The 17674-nt window shown below is 37.3% G+C and overlaps 1 protein-coding gene across 1 annotated transcript in view; it reads right to left on the bottom strand.

Annotated features, from left to right (window-relative positions):
* Positions 1 to 475: 475 nt before the first annotated feature.
* The window catches only part of LOC148952856 (uncharacterized), a 61454-nt gene continuing 44255 nt past the window's right edge, over positions 476 to 17674 (bottom strand). Inside the window, exons 3-4 of the mRNA XM_089087799.1 lie at positions 3327 to 3465; positions 476 to 606 (exon numbers count right to left, since the gene is read on the bottom strand). Of these exons, the coding sequence (XP_088943925.1) occupies positions 476 to 606; positions 3327 to 3465 (270 nt within the window). The remainder of the gene's footprint in view (positions 607 to 3326; positions 3466 to 17674) is intronic.

Here is a 17674-nt window from a genome sequence, read left to right as displayed (position 1 = left end):
CCAGCGACCACAGGGTTGAAATCATATACGATGCGACGAGGGGTCTCTTGTGGCATTCGAAGGAGGTGGACTTAACATCTCAGTTTACGTTACGCAACTTACAGGGAGAGTAGAACCTACATTGTACGGGACAGGAGGTTGGTGTTGCTGATATATTCGTACAAACGAAGTCCCTCTATTTTCCGGAGTCCTTTGCTTTGGATTATATCCAGCATCCTCAAAGTCATGAAGGTTGCTGTGATCGGATTGCAACTTTTTCTGGATGATACTTCAAACAACTGGGCTACCTGACAAATACTGTAGGCTATTCAAAAAACTTTAGGAAGATCCTGGAGGTTTGTGTCCCGAGTCAACGGTAAAAGGAGCACGACATTCGCTATCAAAACTGGTGTCCACCAGGGATGTGACGCCACCCCGAAACTTTTCAATTGTGTAATAAACTATGACATGACATGAAATTTGAATCGCCTTGATTTCAGTCTGCAGTTTGAAGATAGCTTTCCGATGGAGGCTGACTTTGTAGATGATCTTGCTCCCATTGCTGACTCAATTGACCAATTGACTGACGCTCCGGAAGCCCTACGGGAAGAGGCAGCAAAAATGGGACTGAAAATAAGCTGACTGAAAGAACTAAGATAAGGCAATTGAGCCCCGAGCCATCTCTCACACCCTGAGAACAGAACTGCCTATGGAGTTCCTACTCTAATTTTGAGAAATTTCTCTTACCTTGGCTCCGTGTTCTCTAATGATAGCTCGATACATGAAGAGGTATGCAGCTGAATTCCAAATGCATCGTTTATCGTTCGAAGACTCCACTCTTTAGAGAATTTCGCACATTTCAAGGCACACAAAGATGCGAATCTATAATACATCCGTAAGCTCAGTCCTGCTTTGTAGAGTGGTAGTGGAAACATGACTCATTAAACGTTCAATCTTCAACATGATAGACGTCTGTCAGATGAAACAGCTCGATCAGCTTGATGGACTCCGGTGGCATGATTTTTTAAGCAAAGCAGGGTAGCTCTGTCTCACCTCTCAAGTACCATTCTCCGTCCAAATGACGCAGTGAACCTTCCGGTGGTTCGGATAATTCCTACGTATGCAGACGATAGTCCAAGCCCAGATATTTTATGACTTCGAGCTAAAAGCTCATGGCTGGTCCCATCTGAAAGGAAGACCCCGAACAAGGCGGAGGGACAGCCTCAACAAACTTCTGGAAATAAGTAGCTATTGACAAGGCCCACTCCTAGCAGCAGCCCCTTCAGTCCGAAAAAGCAAAGTTGCGACGCCCTCTAAGCCAGCCCAAACGCAGAAAGAACCTTAAGTCAAGCAACTTAAGTGCGTGAGATTACAAGAAAACTCGCTAAGATTACGAAATTGTTTGGACACGGCCTCGGGCCCCTTATCTCTACCTCTTCTAACCTCTGGACACCTGCCTCTGACTTAGTTGAAATAAATTATCTTTTTTTGGGATAGGATCATTACTATCTTCAGGGATCATGTTTTCAATAATTTGTCGCTCAATTACAGCGCAGTTTTATAGTGAACCGTCGCCTTGTCCTGATTGTATCTTGCTCATTTTTACGGAAGTTGCAGTTGTACACGTTTATGATGAGACAATAAAATTTTAAACACTTTGGAATTTACACACTTTGTTCAACTTAATTATCTCTTTAGGTAAAACAATACGACCTCTGAATTTGCGGCTAAGGATATTGCATGAAAAGGTCTGGTGGAATAAGTTATAAATCCGTCTGACGTACCCTTTTGATGATATTTGGACCATGATTACCAGGATGGTCACAAATGTGCCTTTTAGATATGGACCAACGTCCTTTCAACTTTAAAATAAGTAGCGGATCCGGGAGAATTATTGATAGAATTTCTGGGATAAGCTCAAATTTCAATTCCAGCAAATATATGTATATGTATGTTTTGGTCACCTAAGACAACTAATTTCCTTAAAAAAAATAATGATTTTTTGTAAAGCAAGTGAGTATTTACCATATTTTGAAAAGTTCGTAACCAATTGTTTGATAAGAGACATTTTTTTTTCAAAACGGCTCCTTCGCGCAACCGGCCACTTAGTTTGAAAAACAACGACTAGTCAAATCTGATAAGAAAGCCCCTTGTGGGGGAGTTATAGGCTAGACTATTAGTAACTAAGTGTTAATGCAATAATGAAGTTCATGGGCACCGGCAAGGGGCCGTGCCCCCCCCCCCGGGAAATTTGGGACTATAAAGTAATGATAAGGAAACCAAAGGAAAAAGAGCAGAATAGGAAAAACTATGGAAAAATGTGGGTTGCATTGTTGACTGCCTGCCAATACATTGTGACTCTTAATAAGGAAAATATAAGTTCCAATTTTTGACTCAGTGACCCCTTTCCAGTTTTCCTCAAACATTTTTTCTGTATGATTTGGTTGGAGTAACAGAAAAAAATTAAATTCTTCATAGTAATGAATGGTAAATAAATAACGATCCTTGTCAATAACGAAAGTATAAGAGCCTAAATATTGATAATATTAAACTACTTTGATAATACGTTACTTTTTATAAACACTGAGTAGTCTAAAGGCATGACATATTTCGGTGTTTGATAACCAAATTCAAAATTTTCGATATTGTTAAAAATATCCGTCGATCGCTTCAGCATTGCTCAACAGAACTGAATGCTAGGAGTTTATATCTTAGTTTTTGTAAGTAGGCTATTGTTTTGCGTTTTTTTGTTTTTTTTTTGTAATTACTTACGTTTTTCATTTTTATTTACTTTAATTGACATACTTTTTCCACTGCCTTTAGAAAAATGTTTGTCTCTAGGCTTCATTAAATAAAAAAAAAAAAATTCAAATGAGAGTAAGGAGCAACATTAAAACAAAACGAACAGAAACTATTACGTATATGAGGGGGGCTGCCGGCTGTCCCCCTCAATACCTCGCTCTTCACGCTAAAGTTTTTCGTTACTTTATGAAAGTTACTCAATGTTCTAATTAAACTACCCTTGTGTTACAGGAGTCATTTTTAAAGAATTGGGACAAAATTTAAACTTTACCATAAAGAGCGGGATGTTGAGGAGGGGGCAACTACCCTCATATACATAATAATTTATGTTCGTCTTAATTTTTAATGCTACTCCTTTTTTTCAGTTGAAGAAACTTGTTTTTTATTTAATTTCTGATCTTTTTTTATAACGCCAGGATATCTGGCTCCACCTCCACGGAAAAATTCCCCTCCCCACGGAAATATCTTTTGGACAATTCAATCCTGGCGAAAATCTACCCCGGACAATTACCCTCAAAATCCCACGCGTAACCCCTGACAATTACCCTCAACGTCTCCACGCTTAAAATTGAATCGGTAAGCAAGACTAACAAAGAGATTTTGTATAGGAATTCTGGCAAATTCACCCAGTGTAAAATTTCCACTGAAAAGTTCACCATCTTTCCATACAATCTGTATGGTCACCTAAAAAAGAGCTTTAAATTTAAATTTGAATGAGATCCCTCCCATTTATCTTCGACCTTCGGTTTGATATAATCGCCCCTGGGAAAAAAAAACAAATAAACATGCATCGACGATGTTTCTTTTGAAAAAAAAAATTCAAAATTCTACATTTTCAAGATTGGAGCTTGATACTTTTACGGTAGGGTTCTCTGATATGATGTATCTAATAAAGGGATTCTCAAAGATCGCTTGCTTTTTTAGGGCTCTTTTACCTTTTCTTCAAAAATCAGTCAAATTTGCTCAGATTTTTGGTTTTGGGTGGGTAACAATAAACCCAAAGAATTATATATATTTAGAATCAGCATAAAAAGTCAATACTGCCGGTGCAACAGTTGTCATGAGAATTCCATAGTTTTGGTGAATATTGGACCAAGTCACTTTTTACTTACAGTTTTTTATCACAAACTATTTGATAACCTGTTCATTTTATTTAGTTGAATAGGGCAATAAAAAGAAAGGGGGTCAATTTGACAGCTGGATAGTAAGTTTAATTCTTTTTCCTTTTTTATTCTATTATTTTTAAATGTCTGTATATACAAGGGATTTAAGTCCGAGGGGAAGAATTGTCCTGTTATGAAAGAGGTGCATTTTACATGGCCGTTACAAAATCAAAACGTGGTATCTACGCAGGCAGGATGATTTCTGAGTGTCTCTACTCCTTCTGTAACCTATTCTAAGGCTAAGGAAATTGAAGAAAGATAATCTACATCTGTTATAATCTATGGAAGCAATAAATCTTTCTCTTATTTTCGTTTGAGTTTCATTTTTCTTAAGATTAAATCCATAATAATTAAATATACTATAGATTAAATAAATTTTATCCCTTTGTCAGGAGTCCTTGTCGTTTAAAATTTATTATATTTTGTTTCATTTCGCATGCAATTTGATTGCTATTTTTTTATTTTAGAATTTTTTACTAAAAGTATTTAAAAATAAACGTATTCCTATCAAAAAATATCCTGTAATACATTCCCTGTCCCCCAACCACCACTGCTATTTTAGGGTCTGGCCCCCCTTGGAAAATTTTCTGCCGGCCCCCTTGATTAAATCCTACCAATACATCTTCAAACGGAATTGGCATTTTTGACCCCAACTAGCTTCTATCTGTAATAACTTTAGTCAACTCAAAAATTTTCATCGATTTCGGCAAATTTCATGTCCGCTTTCAAAATTGTTTATAAATCATGAAAATATTCTTCTCTTTGCGATTGCCATATTTTCAAACGATATATTACGCGCAAATTAATATAGACAAAAGAATTCACAAATAATGCCTTCCACACCACTCGTACTCCAAAATCAATTAAAAATATGATGATTTAGCAGGAAATGAGGATAATCTAGATGATAATCAAAATCAGAAACCATTTTTAATTTCTGTTAACAGGGCTTTTGAAGCTGAGATGAATAACTACTGACACTTCTGTTTAGATTTATGTAAACCACCACACATCGGTTTGAAAGTTACACAAAATTTCCGGGCTCATCCATAACCGTTTATTTTACACTTTTTTCTGCAGGTTCATTTGCCATTCATTCATAAGGTAACCTTCTGCTCGCATTTTTTTTTTTTGACAATTTATTCTTAGTTATTTTTTGCTTAAATTTGTGCTACCATGGTTTACAAAATACAAAGATTGCGGGAGGCTAGTCGGCCAATAACCCAGGTAAAGGGTTGGAAGTGGGGTTCAGACCTCAAAAAAACTTAGGAGTCTGCTCTCAAGGCCGTATTCAAGGGGGTTTGAACTCCCCCCATCCGAAATGTTTGTCTGACTCGTAAAATCGTAACAAAAATGGATATATACAAAAATTGTATGCGTTTTCTTATATTTTTTTTGGTGACAACCCCCCCCTTCCCCCAAAATATCCTACTAGGATATATCCTAGTATAATAATAATAATAATTTATTATAAGCCAAAAAAATGCCATACAGAACAGTATTCTTAATTACACTTCACAAGACAAATAACATAAATGTATAAAATACATCCGGAAGAAAAACAATCCTGTCTGCTCTTTAATATAAAAAAGAAACTATATTTTATGGCACTAGAGTTGATTCAGGTATGTATATGCGCAGGAATGTTTCTGGGGAGGGGGGGATGGTAAAAGAAACAAATTTTATTTGATTGCCTGAATAAGAAGTGACCAGAAATTAGAAATGGTTTAAGATTTTTTAGAGACAGGGACCTCCCCCTAGTGCACATCCCTTCATTGAGCTTTTCGTTCCTGGCAAAACCAACAGCACAAATTTCAGTGTAGGATGTCACAAATTCATGGCAAAGACTAAAAAAAATTGGGGCGTCAAGAGCTTGAACTGTTATTCCCTTAACGAAAGTGGACCTTTTCTATAAGTGTAAAACCTATTCTTGGGTTAAATAAAAAATTAAAACGTAAAACGAACAGACATTATTACATATATGAGGGGGTTCGCCTTTAATTTCTGATTTCTCTTTAAGCCAATGTTCGAATTTCGTTCCAATTTTTTAAGAATGACCCCTGATTCCCAAAGGCCCTTTAATTGAAATAATTAGCTCTTTTGAAAGTACTAAACAATCTTTAGCGTAAAGAGCGAGGTATTGACTAGGGGGCGAACCCCTGCATAAACACAACACTTTCTGTTTGTTTCAAGTTTTAATGTTGCTCCTTACTTTCAGTTGAAAAAACTTGCTTTTTTTCTTTAATTTCTGATCGTTTTTTAAATAACGCTGGGAAATATTCATTGCTTCATTGCTGGAAATGTCCCTTCCCCCATGAAAACTACCTCCGTGGAAAGATCCTCCCATGTAATCTCTTTTCCCGACCCCCAACCTCCCAGAACCCCCCCCCCCAAAAAAAACGTCTGTATACTTCCCACTAACCAATACTATTGTGTAAACAATGGGCAAAGTTCATAACTTGCAGCCCTTCCCCCAGAGACTGTGGAGAATTCAGTTATCCTCAAAGACATAGTTTTTATATTTTTCGACCATTCTGAACAAAATGCATATTTCAAAATTTTGATCGGGTGACTTTGGGAAAAAAACAGAGCGTGGGAGGGGGCTTAGTTGCCCTCCAATTTTTTGATCACTTAAAAAAGGCACTAGAATTTTTAATTTCCGTTCGAATGAACCCTCTTGTGATATTCTAGGACCATTGGGTCAACACGATCACCCCTGGGGAAAAAACAAAAAAGAAAGCAAATAAACACGTATCCGTGATCTTTCTTCTAGCAAGAGATACAAAATTCCGCATTTTTGCAGATAGGAACTTAAAACCTCTACAGTAGGGTTCTTTGATATGTTAAACCTGGTGGTGTGATTTGCATTCAGATTCTATGACTTTTAGGGGGTATTTCTCCTTTTTTCAAAAATAAGCCAAATTTTCTCAGGCTAGTAACTTTTGATGGGCAAAACTAACTTAATGAAATTTATATACTTGAAATCAGCATAAAAACTAAATTCTTTTTATTTATCTGTTGGTATCAAAATTCCGTTTTTAGAGTTTCGGTTACTATTGAGCTCCTTACTAACAGTTTGTTACCACGAACTGTTTGATTTCAAGTATTTCCTAGGTCAATGAGTGTTATTTTATATTGCTTGATTTTGTCTTTTCTTTTGTCACGGGATTTCGTACCCATAGCGGCGATTGAGGGAAGGACCTTGGGGAGCTAATTGCCTTCCTAGATTAAAAAAAAGGTCTTTGATATTTTTATTGAAAAATTGGAAATAGAATGAAACTATATCCCCAACCCCGTTCGATCTTAATTCTAAATTGTTGTCATCTTTTATGTTTCTGTGAATTAAGGCTACTATTTTGGATATCAGTATTTATCTAACATTTATTTCCAGTTTTATCGATCATAGAATATCTATTGGTGTTTGAAGAGAAGAATCGGGTTCCAAAGTCCACTATTTAGACACAGCGAGCAATAGCACTCTGTGCAGTTCGAGAGCAGTGAAAAGGCGCCAAGTATTCTGGGAACTGCACAAAGCGTGACGGAACTATGCCAAACGTCATGGAGACTATGCCAAGCGTGACCGAACTATGCGGTACACTTAGGGCTCCGTGGCGTGCACCAGATACCAGAAGGTGGGTGACTCCTCGGCGTAGTCAGTAGAGTACTAAGTACCATTTCTACGGGACGTATAGGAATTACCATGCTATTCTACGGGACCTATACACCTTTTCAAAGAGAGTGAGTACCCCCCTCAAATGGCCTTCCATTTCTACGGGATGTATAAGAGTTACCATGCTATTTGCTTGAAGCTATAGGAAAACATTTCTATGGAACCTATACACCTTTTCAAAGAGAGTGAGTACTGCCCTCACATGGCCCTATACTTCTACGAGACATATAGGAATTACCATGCTATTCTACGACCGCAATAGGACCATGCTATTCTACGATCGCCATAGGACCATGCTATTCCAGGAGCTTATGTTCCTTCCTGTGCTATTCTAGGGGTTTATGTTCCTCCCCGTGATTTACTCCTCTCTCTCTCTCTCTCTACCCCACTCAATTTGTTGTTGTTGGTAGCTCAGTTTCATTGTGACAGTGAGAGTGTCAACACATGAAAAAATGTTCCATACATGTCCGCTATGCATGTACACACTGGGCAGCTGGTCATCATGTGAGAATTGTGCAATGACTGATGAGTATGATGAAAAGTGTATGATTATGCAGCCCGTGTAAATTGCATAGAGGATATGCTGTACAAATTAAAGGTTGTAATTCCAGTCTTGAAGAGGTGTGTGACTCTCATCCTAGAGGGCACCTATGCTCCAATTTCCACTATGATAAATGTAATCAGTGGGAGAATACATATCCTGGTATGATTGGAAAGAATCCTAAGCGTGATTTTAGTTTATTGCTACGAGATTGGTATCGTCGTGGTTTTACATTGTTCTGGGAGGAGGAGCCGGGTCAGCGATTAAACTGTTGGAACAACCAAAGAATTTGGTTTCTACGTCATCGTTGTGAGGACAATGACTACTACGATTATAAGCCCACTGATTTTTATTTGGCTGTGACGGAATGTGATTCGCCACTTGAGGACACTGTTTGTGACATTGTTTCAAATAAGCAAATTGAAACATGTGAATTCAATAGAATGAACGAGAATAGTATCATTGACCATACAAAGAGATATGACAAGAGTGAAGTTACACTCTACTGTAGAAAATGCGACCCTGACATTGCAGCAAATCAGAATCAGTATACTGTGAATTCAGATAATCTACCTACATTAGTTGTTATCGACAAATACCTAGTAGAAGATGAAATTTAAAGAGTAGAAAAGTCGTTTTTATCATGTACATACGTTATTTTTATTAATAAACAATTTCACATACATTTTCATAAAATTTTATTATTAGGGCACTAAAATCAATATTAATCACACTTGTAAGTATATTTTCCCCTAGAGAGTCATTCTATCAAGGCAAGTCTATGTAGATGTCGAGACACCGTTTGTAGGTATAGCCTCAATATCTGAACATTAAAAAGAGTAGTATATGAAAGCCAGATGTCTTAGTCGTTAAATCCTGTACTCTTCGCGGATTTTGAATAATAGTTTTCCCAATGCTTTCAATAAAGTTGCTGATGTATGGAGTGTAGAATTTAAACGATAGGCCAAGAGGATCAAAAATTCAATATTCTTCGCTGTTTGAAAGATGCATAGCCAATGGCCTGCCTTCAAAGTTGATGGACTGCTATTAACAATAATTAGGGTATTGTTAAAACTTGGAATTTTTTCAATGAAGTCCGATGGTATGCAAAAGGACATGTACTGGGACGTATATGGATCCATATTAAATACGTTGATTATTTGGCTTGTGTTCATGGTGCTAGGTCTAGTAGAACACTGCCATGGGGTGTGATTTCCCAATAGTTTTCAAATTGACTCAATGATATTACTTTGATACTCTCAGACAAAGCATCAGGAAATGTGCACTCTAAACGTATATTCCTTGTTCGTATTATACTCATATCCTGGGTCCCCGACAGGTCCAAAACAATTACGCCATGATTTTTTGAAAATACTAAATCGGTTATTCCATTTTCAAATAGTTGGGAGCCATGATCTAGGGATTGCATGGTCAACTCGTACAGTGTTCTATGGGATTTTTGTCAAATGATAGAGTGCACAGTGGAATACCATTCACTTTGCACACAAGGCTAGATAGACCGAAAAAAGTAAAATCATGGGGGGATTCAGTCCAGGATCCAACGGCACTACCACTCTTCACAAAGGCCAAAGCCAATTTTGATGAGATTTCTCCATTGATAAATGATGAATCGGTATAGCTACGAAAGCCGGTGGCAATGTGACGTTGATTGGTGATTGTATGGGGGACAAGAAGTTTAATGTTGTTGCAATTGGCTCTTAGATTTTCCACTGCCAATGCAACAGAGCTCATAACCTGTTGTTTTCGAACGTGGAGAATTGCCGATGTGATAATAACATTTGCATCGGGTGCTACAGGAAGTGTTTTTCTCAAAATGAAATTTGATGGGGCCAGTTGCAACTTTATGTCAATCTTGACATTTGGGGGTAACTATTGAGATATATTGAATATCTCATGATTTAATTTTCCAACCAGATGATACTCCTGTGTCACTGCAGTAGTCAACTCACCGTCAGTATCAACACCTGATTGATATTCATAGCCCAATGATTGTCCTCTCAACTCCTTGTATGCCTTTGGTGTCATCATCATAAATTGTATGTAGCTTGCATAGTTGTATAAATTATTGCTAGTGCTCACCAATGTTCCATTAATAAATACATTAATTTGTTTGAACATATTGGGTAGAATACAGTTATCGTAGGAGAGACCATCGGCAGCAGATGGAGTTGTATCATCTGACTTTTTCTTCACCGCAACATTTAAAACAATAAATTTGATGACAAATCAATGAAATAGTCTTCATTGGAAAATATTTGAAAGTGTATATTTTCCGAGAGGGGTTGCTGGGGATCAAATTGTTCATAGTAGCCATACTTGACACTGACATCAACATTTTCAACATTGAACAAATTCAATGAGGAACTGATTGATGGATGTGATTCCTTATGGAGGAGATAAGTCATCTTAAGAGAAGAAATCCTTCTTTGATCTAACAATCTTTTTCTTTTTCTTCTTCTTATTGGTCTTCGTTGTTTTATTTCTCGAAGCCCTTGTTGATGTCCTTCGCTTCCAGCCTGGCTAGACGCATCCTTTTCAATCCCTCCTCATTTTGCTGAGATTTTAATTCCTCACCAACGGCTCTTCCTGAAGATCTAATATTTTCCTTAACACTCTCGTTGAAATTCTTACCCGACCCCCAGTCCTGTAGTGTTGTGGCAGCAAAATTTGATGAAGCAGGTACAAGATATTGTCTGGAAAGGGGTAGTGCAGAACGAAATAACCTAGCAAACAAGCTACCAAGACCATAGCCAGACATTGTAGTACGCCCCTTGTAATAGTCCAATCCATTGCCTATTTGACGTGGACTCAGAGCACCAACATAGCAATCGATATCGGGACGGACAAATGGAATTCTTCTATTGTTCATTTTAGGTAGTGTTGGTGACGTCGACAATGGGTCGAAAATGACATGTAATCACTGCTAAGCCTTTTTTTATTGCTAGAGGATCACCCAATTCACTTCTTAGTGTTAACTGATAGAGTTTCAAATACGAAGTGTTTACAGGAACATACTGAAGATGCTTCATATTATTAGTTATGAACAAGTTCATGGTTTTTTTTTCGTTCAAGAACACGTAGGAGGGGAACATTTGAATTACCAACTCTCGAAGTTTCCACAAAAGATGCATAGAGAAATATGCAAGAGTCCAAGGCGAAACCAGGTGGATAATCAGCAAAAGTAACTTAATTCATCCCGTAAACGGTGCCAGCATTTTCCCCGTTGATCATATTCTGTTTAAAGCCAACAACGTCTCTCAGATTATCATTAAGAATAAATATTTCACTGTCATCACGTGAGGTAATGTATATCCTATCGTGTTCCAATGAATAATTAAAAGGGAATGTACCATTCCTACGATATGAGATTTTTCTATTGATTGTACGACACAAATCTCCCATATCATCATATTATATATTTCAATTTGACATGTGGATATTCGCTAGATTTAAGTGCTTCAACCCATTCATAGTCGACAAAGAGTGACCAATCGAATGGTATAACTTTTATATCATGCACACGATCCTTTCTCAGGATGTCATAGATATTTTTGAGAATACAATCGACAAGAGCCAGTTTATACGTGCCGTCAAATTTGATGGTGGGGGAGAGTTTCGTCCAAAAATTACTTGTCTTATTCAAGTCGTTGTAGAGAGGATGGGAAACGTTGGACATAAAAGTTACATAGAAATCATTGGGCATTGTCAATATCTTCAACACCGATCCAAAAATCAAAATCAGAGTTGTATCCTAGCCACCGAACAAGTAACTGTTTCTCACCCCTGTGAGTACGAGTTTTTAATATCTTTTCAATTTGATAGATTTAATTATTATTTTAACTGTTTGTAGTTCATAGTCATAAAAGCCGCCGAGAATTTCTTCATCTTTGGTATCGCGCAAACTATAAGTTATGGGTTTAGTGTCTAGGATTTTTGCCAATTTAAAAAGTTCTGTGGACCACAAGTAATTACCCTTTTAAAAAAAATTAGTCGTTCTATTAATTCAAACAGTATCACCAACATTAAATTTTTCTTCTTGAAACTCGTTTCATTGGAATATTGTATAAGGAAGGTATCAATTGTATCATGATCAGAATGATGAACTTCCATTGGGGTTGAATTGGACAATGATCGATGAGGTCATTGATTATAAATCAACATGATTTTATCTAGATCATGAATAAAAGCAGATGTATTTTTCAATGTACAATATCTTGAAATTAAAATTCGACTAGTTCTTATCAATCGTTCGGCCAATACAGCCTTTATGACTATGATAAAGCAGCGTATTATATTTCGCTAGTACTTTTGCAACATGGGGATTAACAAATTCACTACCGCGATCCGTTTGAATTTTTTTATACGAATCTTGTTCGAGAATACTTTCAATAGCCTGAGCAACTTCAACACCTCTCCTCGAGCGCAATGGAATGGCATATGCATAGCGACCAAAAACACTAATTGCAAGTAGAATGTACATGTACGGTGTATTGTGACGTCTTTGAATATCATCTAGAGTTAGGATATCTGCTTGCATTATATGCAATGGGAAAAAGGCTTTAGTTTTTCGATAATGATTTGCACAAAGTCTATGATTTCTATGCAGAGTGTAACTTGATTCATTTTCTAGATAGTCTTGTACACTTTTAGCGTGAACACCAATGACTTTGAAAAGAGTGGTGGGGGAACTTAAACTCCCCACTTCACCAATATTTTCATAAACACGTTTCAGAACTTCAACCATTTTTAATGTAAACGTGTTGTGTAACGGCCGCTACCCTTTTGTATACTGGTAGTTGGTGGTGGTGGTGGTGACGTTGACTTGATACGTCTTCGTTTTTGTCTAGCTATCAGTGGAGCGCTGCTGCTCCTCCTTATTGTCAAGTTTCCACTAGGTGTGCTAGTATTTTCCAAAATTAATTTAAAATCTTGTCTTTCTTCATGTTCACATTTTAATGGTAGTGACAATGGTGCATGTTTATTTAATTTTTTTAGAATTTGCATATTGCTAATTAGGCCTTTGGGAAAGTTTAATGTATTTAGAAAGTTGTATAGATGAGTGTCAAATAATAATAGTCCTTTACGATTTGTAACCATATCATATATTAAATCAACTAGATTATAGCTCTTGCCTTGAATTATAATCCCTTTCCCATTACCCTCAACTTGAATATGATCTTGACCACTTTCCAAGAGATAAGTTTGGAGTCGTGTTCTTTTTTCAAGAAATTATTTGGGCATTATATTTCCAATTTTCAATACAATTTAATCCAAATCCTACATATTTAATTGTGTTACAGCAGATGTAGCGATAGCAGAAGAACCTGAGGAGATTATTCTTTTTTGTGATCAATACCACTGGCCTTCGCACGATAGGGTTTATGCTTGTCCACTCGGCGAAGTGCATCGTGAAGTAAAAGTAGTTTTTTATCATCCTCAATATTATCCTTGTCAATGAATTTACTCAGATTGCCCTCAAAGTGTTCCACGGGTGAGAGAGCGAGTTCTATTGGAGTCAATTTATAGGGTTTGGCCATTCTCTCTAGAGAAAACTGTTTACAAGTCCTGCAATTATTGGTAGTAAAAGTGTGAAAAAGCTACCGCCTGCCTGAAAAAGTCGTTTCCTTTTAAAGTTCTTTCCTTTGTTTTTAGAGTCCAATGTACGTACAATGGAACGATGTTGCTTTGCCTGTTGCTTGATTACTTCTGGCAGTTGAACATTGCCCTCAGTCAAATTTAAACAAAGTTCTGATATTAGATTAATGGAATCATTGTCAATACCATGTTTGAGTATGGCTTTCCTAAGTGGGGGTTTTGAAGTGCTTAGAACTGAAAATAAATGTCTATTTTATGTAGTTTCTTCAGTGTCATGATAGCGACTAATATGTCTTTTTTACTGTTCACGGGGAGATATACTGTAATTTCATTGTCAAAAATATCTGTGACTACACGCAAATCCTCGGGTGTATTTTGATTAAGATCCAATAGGATATAGCCGTAGGGTTTATTAGTTGCCTGACTGTATGCTGAGAACAGAAATTTGGAGGCGCCTGGATAGATTTGTTTTTTGAGAGTTATTAGCGAGATAGAATCACGAACAACTCTGTAGATGATATAGTAGGTGCAGTTCAATGCAAGTGTTCGCCTACATTTGCTCTGATGAAAGAGGTTGTGTAGAACCAGAGTAATGGAAATTTGTTCATGATGAGAGTTAACGGTGTACAATTGCCGCATTTCCTGGGACCATTGTTCAATAGATTCAGCCAGATCGTCAATAATCAGCCAAGAGTTTGGTTCAATAATGTTGAAAACATCAATTCCCTGTTTGAATTGTATCTGCAACAATCCCGCTGTGCCAATTGATTTTATTTTATCGTATGACTCCTGCCAAATACTGTAACAATAGTAGATTTTTTTGGCTTTTCCACAAACATTTTATCACACTTTTTAATTATTTTAGTTAAGAGTGTTGTTTTGCCTGACATTGACGGCCCACACAGAAACGATCTGAATGGTGTTTTAAATTGATATATGCTTCCTTCAACAGTTCACCTGGACAACTAACTCTAGACTATATTTGTCTAATGACTAAATAATTTCTCTATTAATACTCCGTTCAAGAATAATAATGAGAATAAAATCAATAGAGAATCATATTTCTTGTATTATAAACAGCACTTTACAGAAAACAAAGAAAATACACTTTTTTATAAATTTATTTATAATAAAAACGTGCATTAGAAAAAACACTTTAATAAATATACTTTATTTACAAAAAATACAACATTTAATGAAAAATAATATCACTTTTTTTTCAATGCAATATGTATATTTACAAAAGCACAAAAATCTGCTCTTAGTAAAAAAAGATAACTTTGGTAGTGGCCGCACCTCCCCGCTGGCGGCCGGTTGGGTGCTCCCCCAGGCCGCGCGGCCCCCCCCGGGTTTTGGGAATTTTATTGGACTTTACTTAAACCGAGACTTTCCCTATGGCTAACACATTCGGCTCGGTCGGAAGTTAAATAGTGCCCCAGGGGGAGAGTAGTCACACCGTCTTGACAAACATACACCTTGTCGGAAATGGTACTCATGGCAATTTTTTCTATATTTACAGTGATATTCCTGTAGTTGAGTGAACGAATTGCCAGCAATTTTGCTCGCGGAATTGTATTTTGAACAATACAATTCCTATAGATGTCCAAGTCGAAATTCTTATCCACATAGCGCTTGGGTACTCCTTTGCAACGTTTTTTGATTTCCTTGTCGTGTGTCTGTATAAAGTACACCTTCGGACTTAACAAACATACCACGGGAAATCATTTCACTTCCCGTTTCTGATTTAAAAAATAAAAGCTGATTTGGCGCCCGACGTTTCACTAGCTCTGGGTAAAGCCCACTTCATTTGGTGTAGTCCATCCGTGAGCTGAGGATTTCACCGTGCGCAAAATCATCAAGTAGGTTTGGGGTTTTTACTTTTAGCTGTAGAGAATCTGTGTCACAGTAGCAGATCTCTACCTGCCCCTTCTCCGGCCACTGTACCCTAGCCAAATTGTAGTAGAATTCCAACATGAGCTTTTTAGAGATCACCAAGATCGCACTGCCTGCAGCAATATTTTTATTCAAAACAATGCTTCTTTTTTTTCTATTCAATAGTACCATGTCCGGGCAAATGATTGTGAAGGAAGTGTAATTTGGATCGGCAATAATTCGAGTACATTGTTTGGGATTGGTCACGACGTCACAACGATTCCTATTGCGAAAACCCTTGCACATTTTACCAAAAGCTGATTTCGAAATGAGCTTATAACTTTCTTTTTCGGCTTCTGTCTGCGCTTCAGAACGTTTCTTGACAAAAGTATATACAAACATTTTTAGACACTGTTTTTGACTAAACTGGAGGGCTCTATGAACCTTTGTGACGTTGAAACTATTGTTGCACATCCATTTTAAATCCACATGACGTACAACAATATTTTTTTTCGGCAAAAGGTCAGCAATAAGTTTTTGCTTTGAAGGTGACCAACGCAATCCGTCCACCTCGACTAAACGTCTGTTGCGGGGGCTCAAAGAGTCCCTAGTCACAGTTTTATTGATGCATGGAAAAACAAAATCCTTTACCGAATCGTGAAGCTCAACTGGTATCTCCCCATCAATTTCAAAAAACCATCCAAAGGGCCCATTCTCCTCAGCACTGTCAATGATGGGGAAATGGGGAGCTTGAGGGTCATTGAGCCATTTATAGTCATCGCAGGGTAGAGCATAACGGGACATGGCCGAGGAGTATAGAGAATTCATATCAAGGAAAACTGCATCTGATTTTGTCCCCGTCTTCTCTCCAGTTGGATCAGTTTCCAAGATAAGATCCCCGTGAAAAACGTATCCACCCCTCATTGACCTCTCGATGAACAGGTGCTGATCGATGTCGGTGATTAGTCCGATTTTTTTCCCTCTAATTCTTAGGATGAAGTTCATTACCAGATGAGGGGATGAAAAATAATATCATAAATCAAGATTAAATTTCCCATATATTTTGTCCGTATTTTTACACATAATGTCTAACAAAGATAACAAATCACTCGACAAATACAGTTTGCAGTAGTCAAACCCATTTTTACACCCTCCCTCTGCCCACACTTTTTAGCAAAACTGTATTCATCAGGGGTGCACCTACGATCGTGTAGACTGTCGTAAAACGATTCGATCGATGGAATAGTTTCCTCGGCGAATCTCAACATGGAACAGTAATAATCATAAGGATATATCCCCTTGACCGTCAACAAATCATATAAATCATTTTGAAATTGTTGCTTGAGAAGGGGAAAGCGTTACAGCCGTCATCGTTTTTCTGCACTTGAATTAATTTGCTCAATGATTTGGGGAAAAAACTGTAAGAATTTAAAAAGCGAATTTTATTCGTGTACTCAATGTCGTCTTCAACATATCTCCACATAAAGTCCAAAACAAGCAACTTTTCCGATGATTTAGGAATGATTTTGTAGGAAAAGCTGTCTATCGCCCATGCATCATCCACTGTTCTGTTTCTTTGAAGATGTGCCATTGCTGGTAGCACATACTTCAGATCGTAGTTAGAATTATGTATAAAAACCGGAAGAAAAAGTTGCTGTTTAATTTTTAAATTACATGAATTGTGAGCCAAACCCCGAAAGTTACTTTTCCCCGTTGAATTGGGGTAAATAAGATGATTGTAATCCTGGACCGTGTTTTCTTATCTGATAATGACATGGGTAGTTAGTGTGACGCAATCGTGAAATTGCACCGTTCGCTGTTTTTATTAAAGACACCAATAACTTCTCCATGCTACCCTTCTCATCCATAGTAAAAAAAACTCTTCCAGCTACATTTTACTATTGGAATCGCGACGGGCATGCGCATAGGAAAACGCAACTAGTTTGTGTTCCTTGACTATATTTGGCCTTGATGGGTCTGATACCTCCACCAGTCTTGATTCACAATCCAAACATACTTTATCAACCTGTA

This window comes from Artemia sp. Qi Xiang Cuo, chromosome 4, assembly GCF_049724085.1.
Source record: "Artemia sp. Qi Xiang Cuo chromosome 4, ASM4972408v1, whole genome shotgun sequence".
Taxonomy (NCBI): domain Eukaryota; kingdom Metazoa; phylum Arthropoda; class Branchiopoda; order Anostraca; family Artemiidae; genus Artemia; species Artemia sp. Qi Xiang Cuo.
Note: the sequence above shows the minus strand (reverse complement) of the source record. Positions and strands in the feature narration are given on the sequence as shown.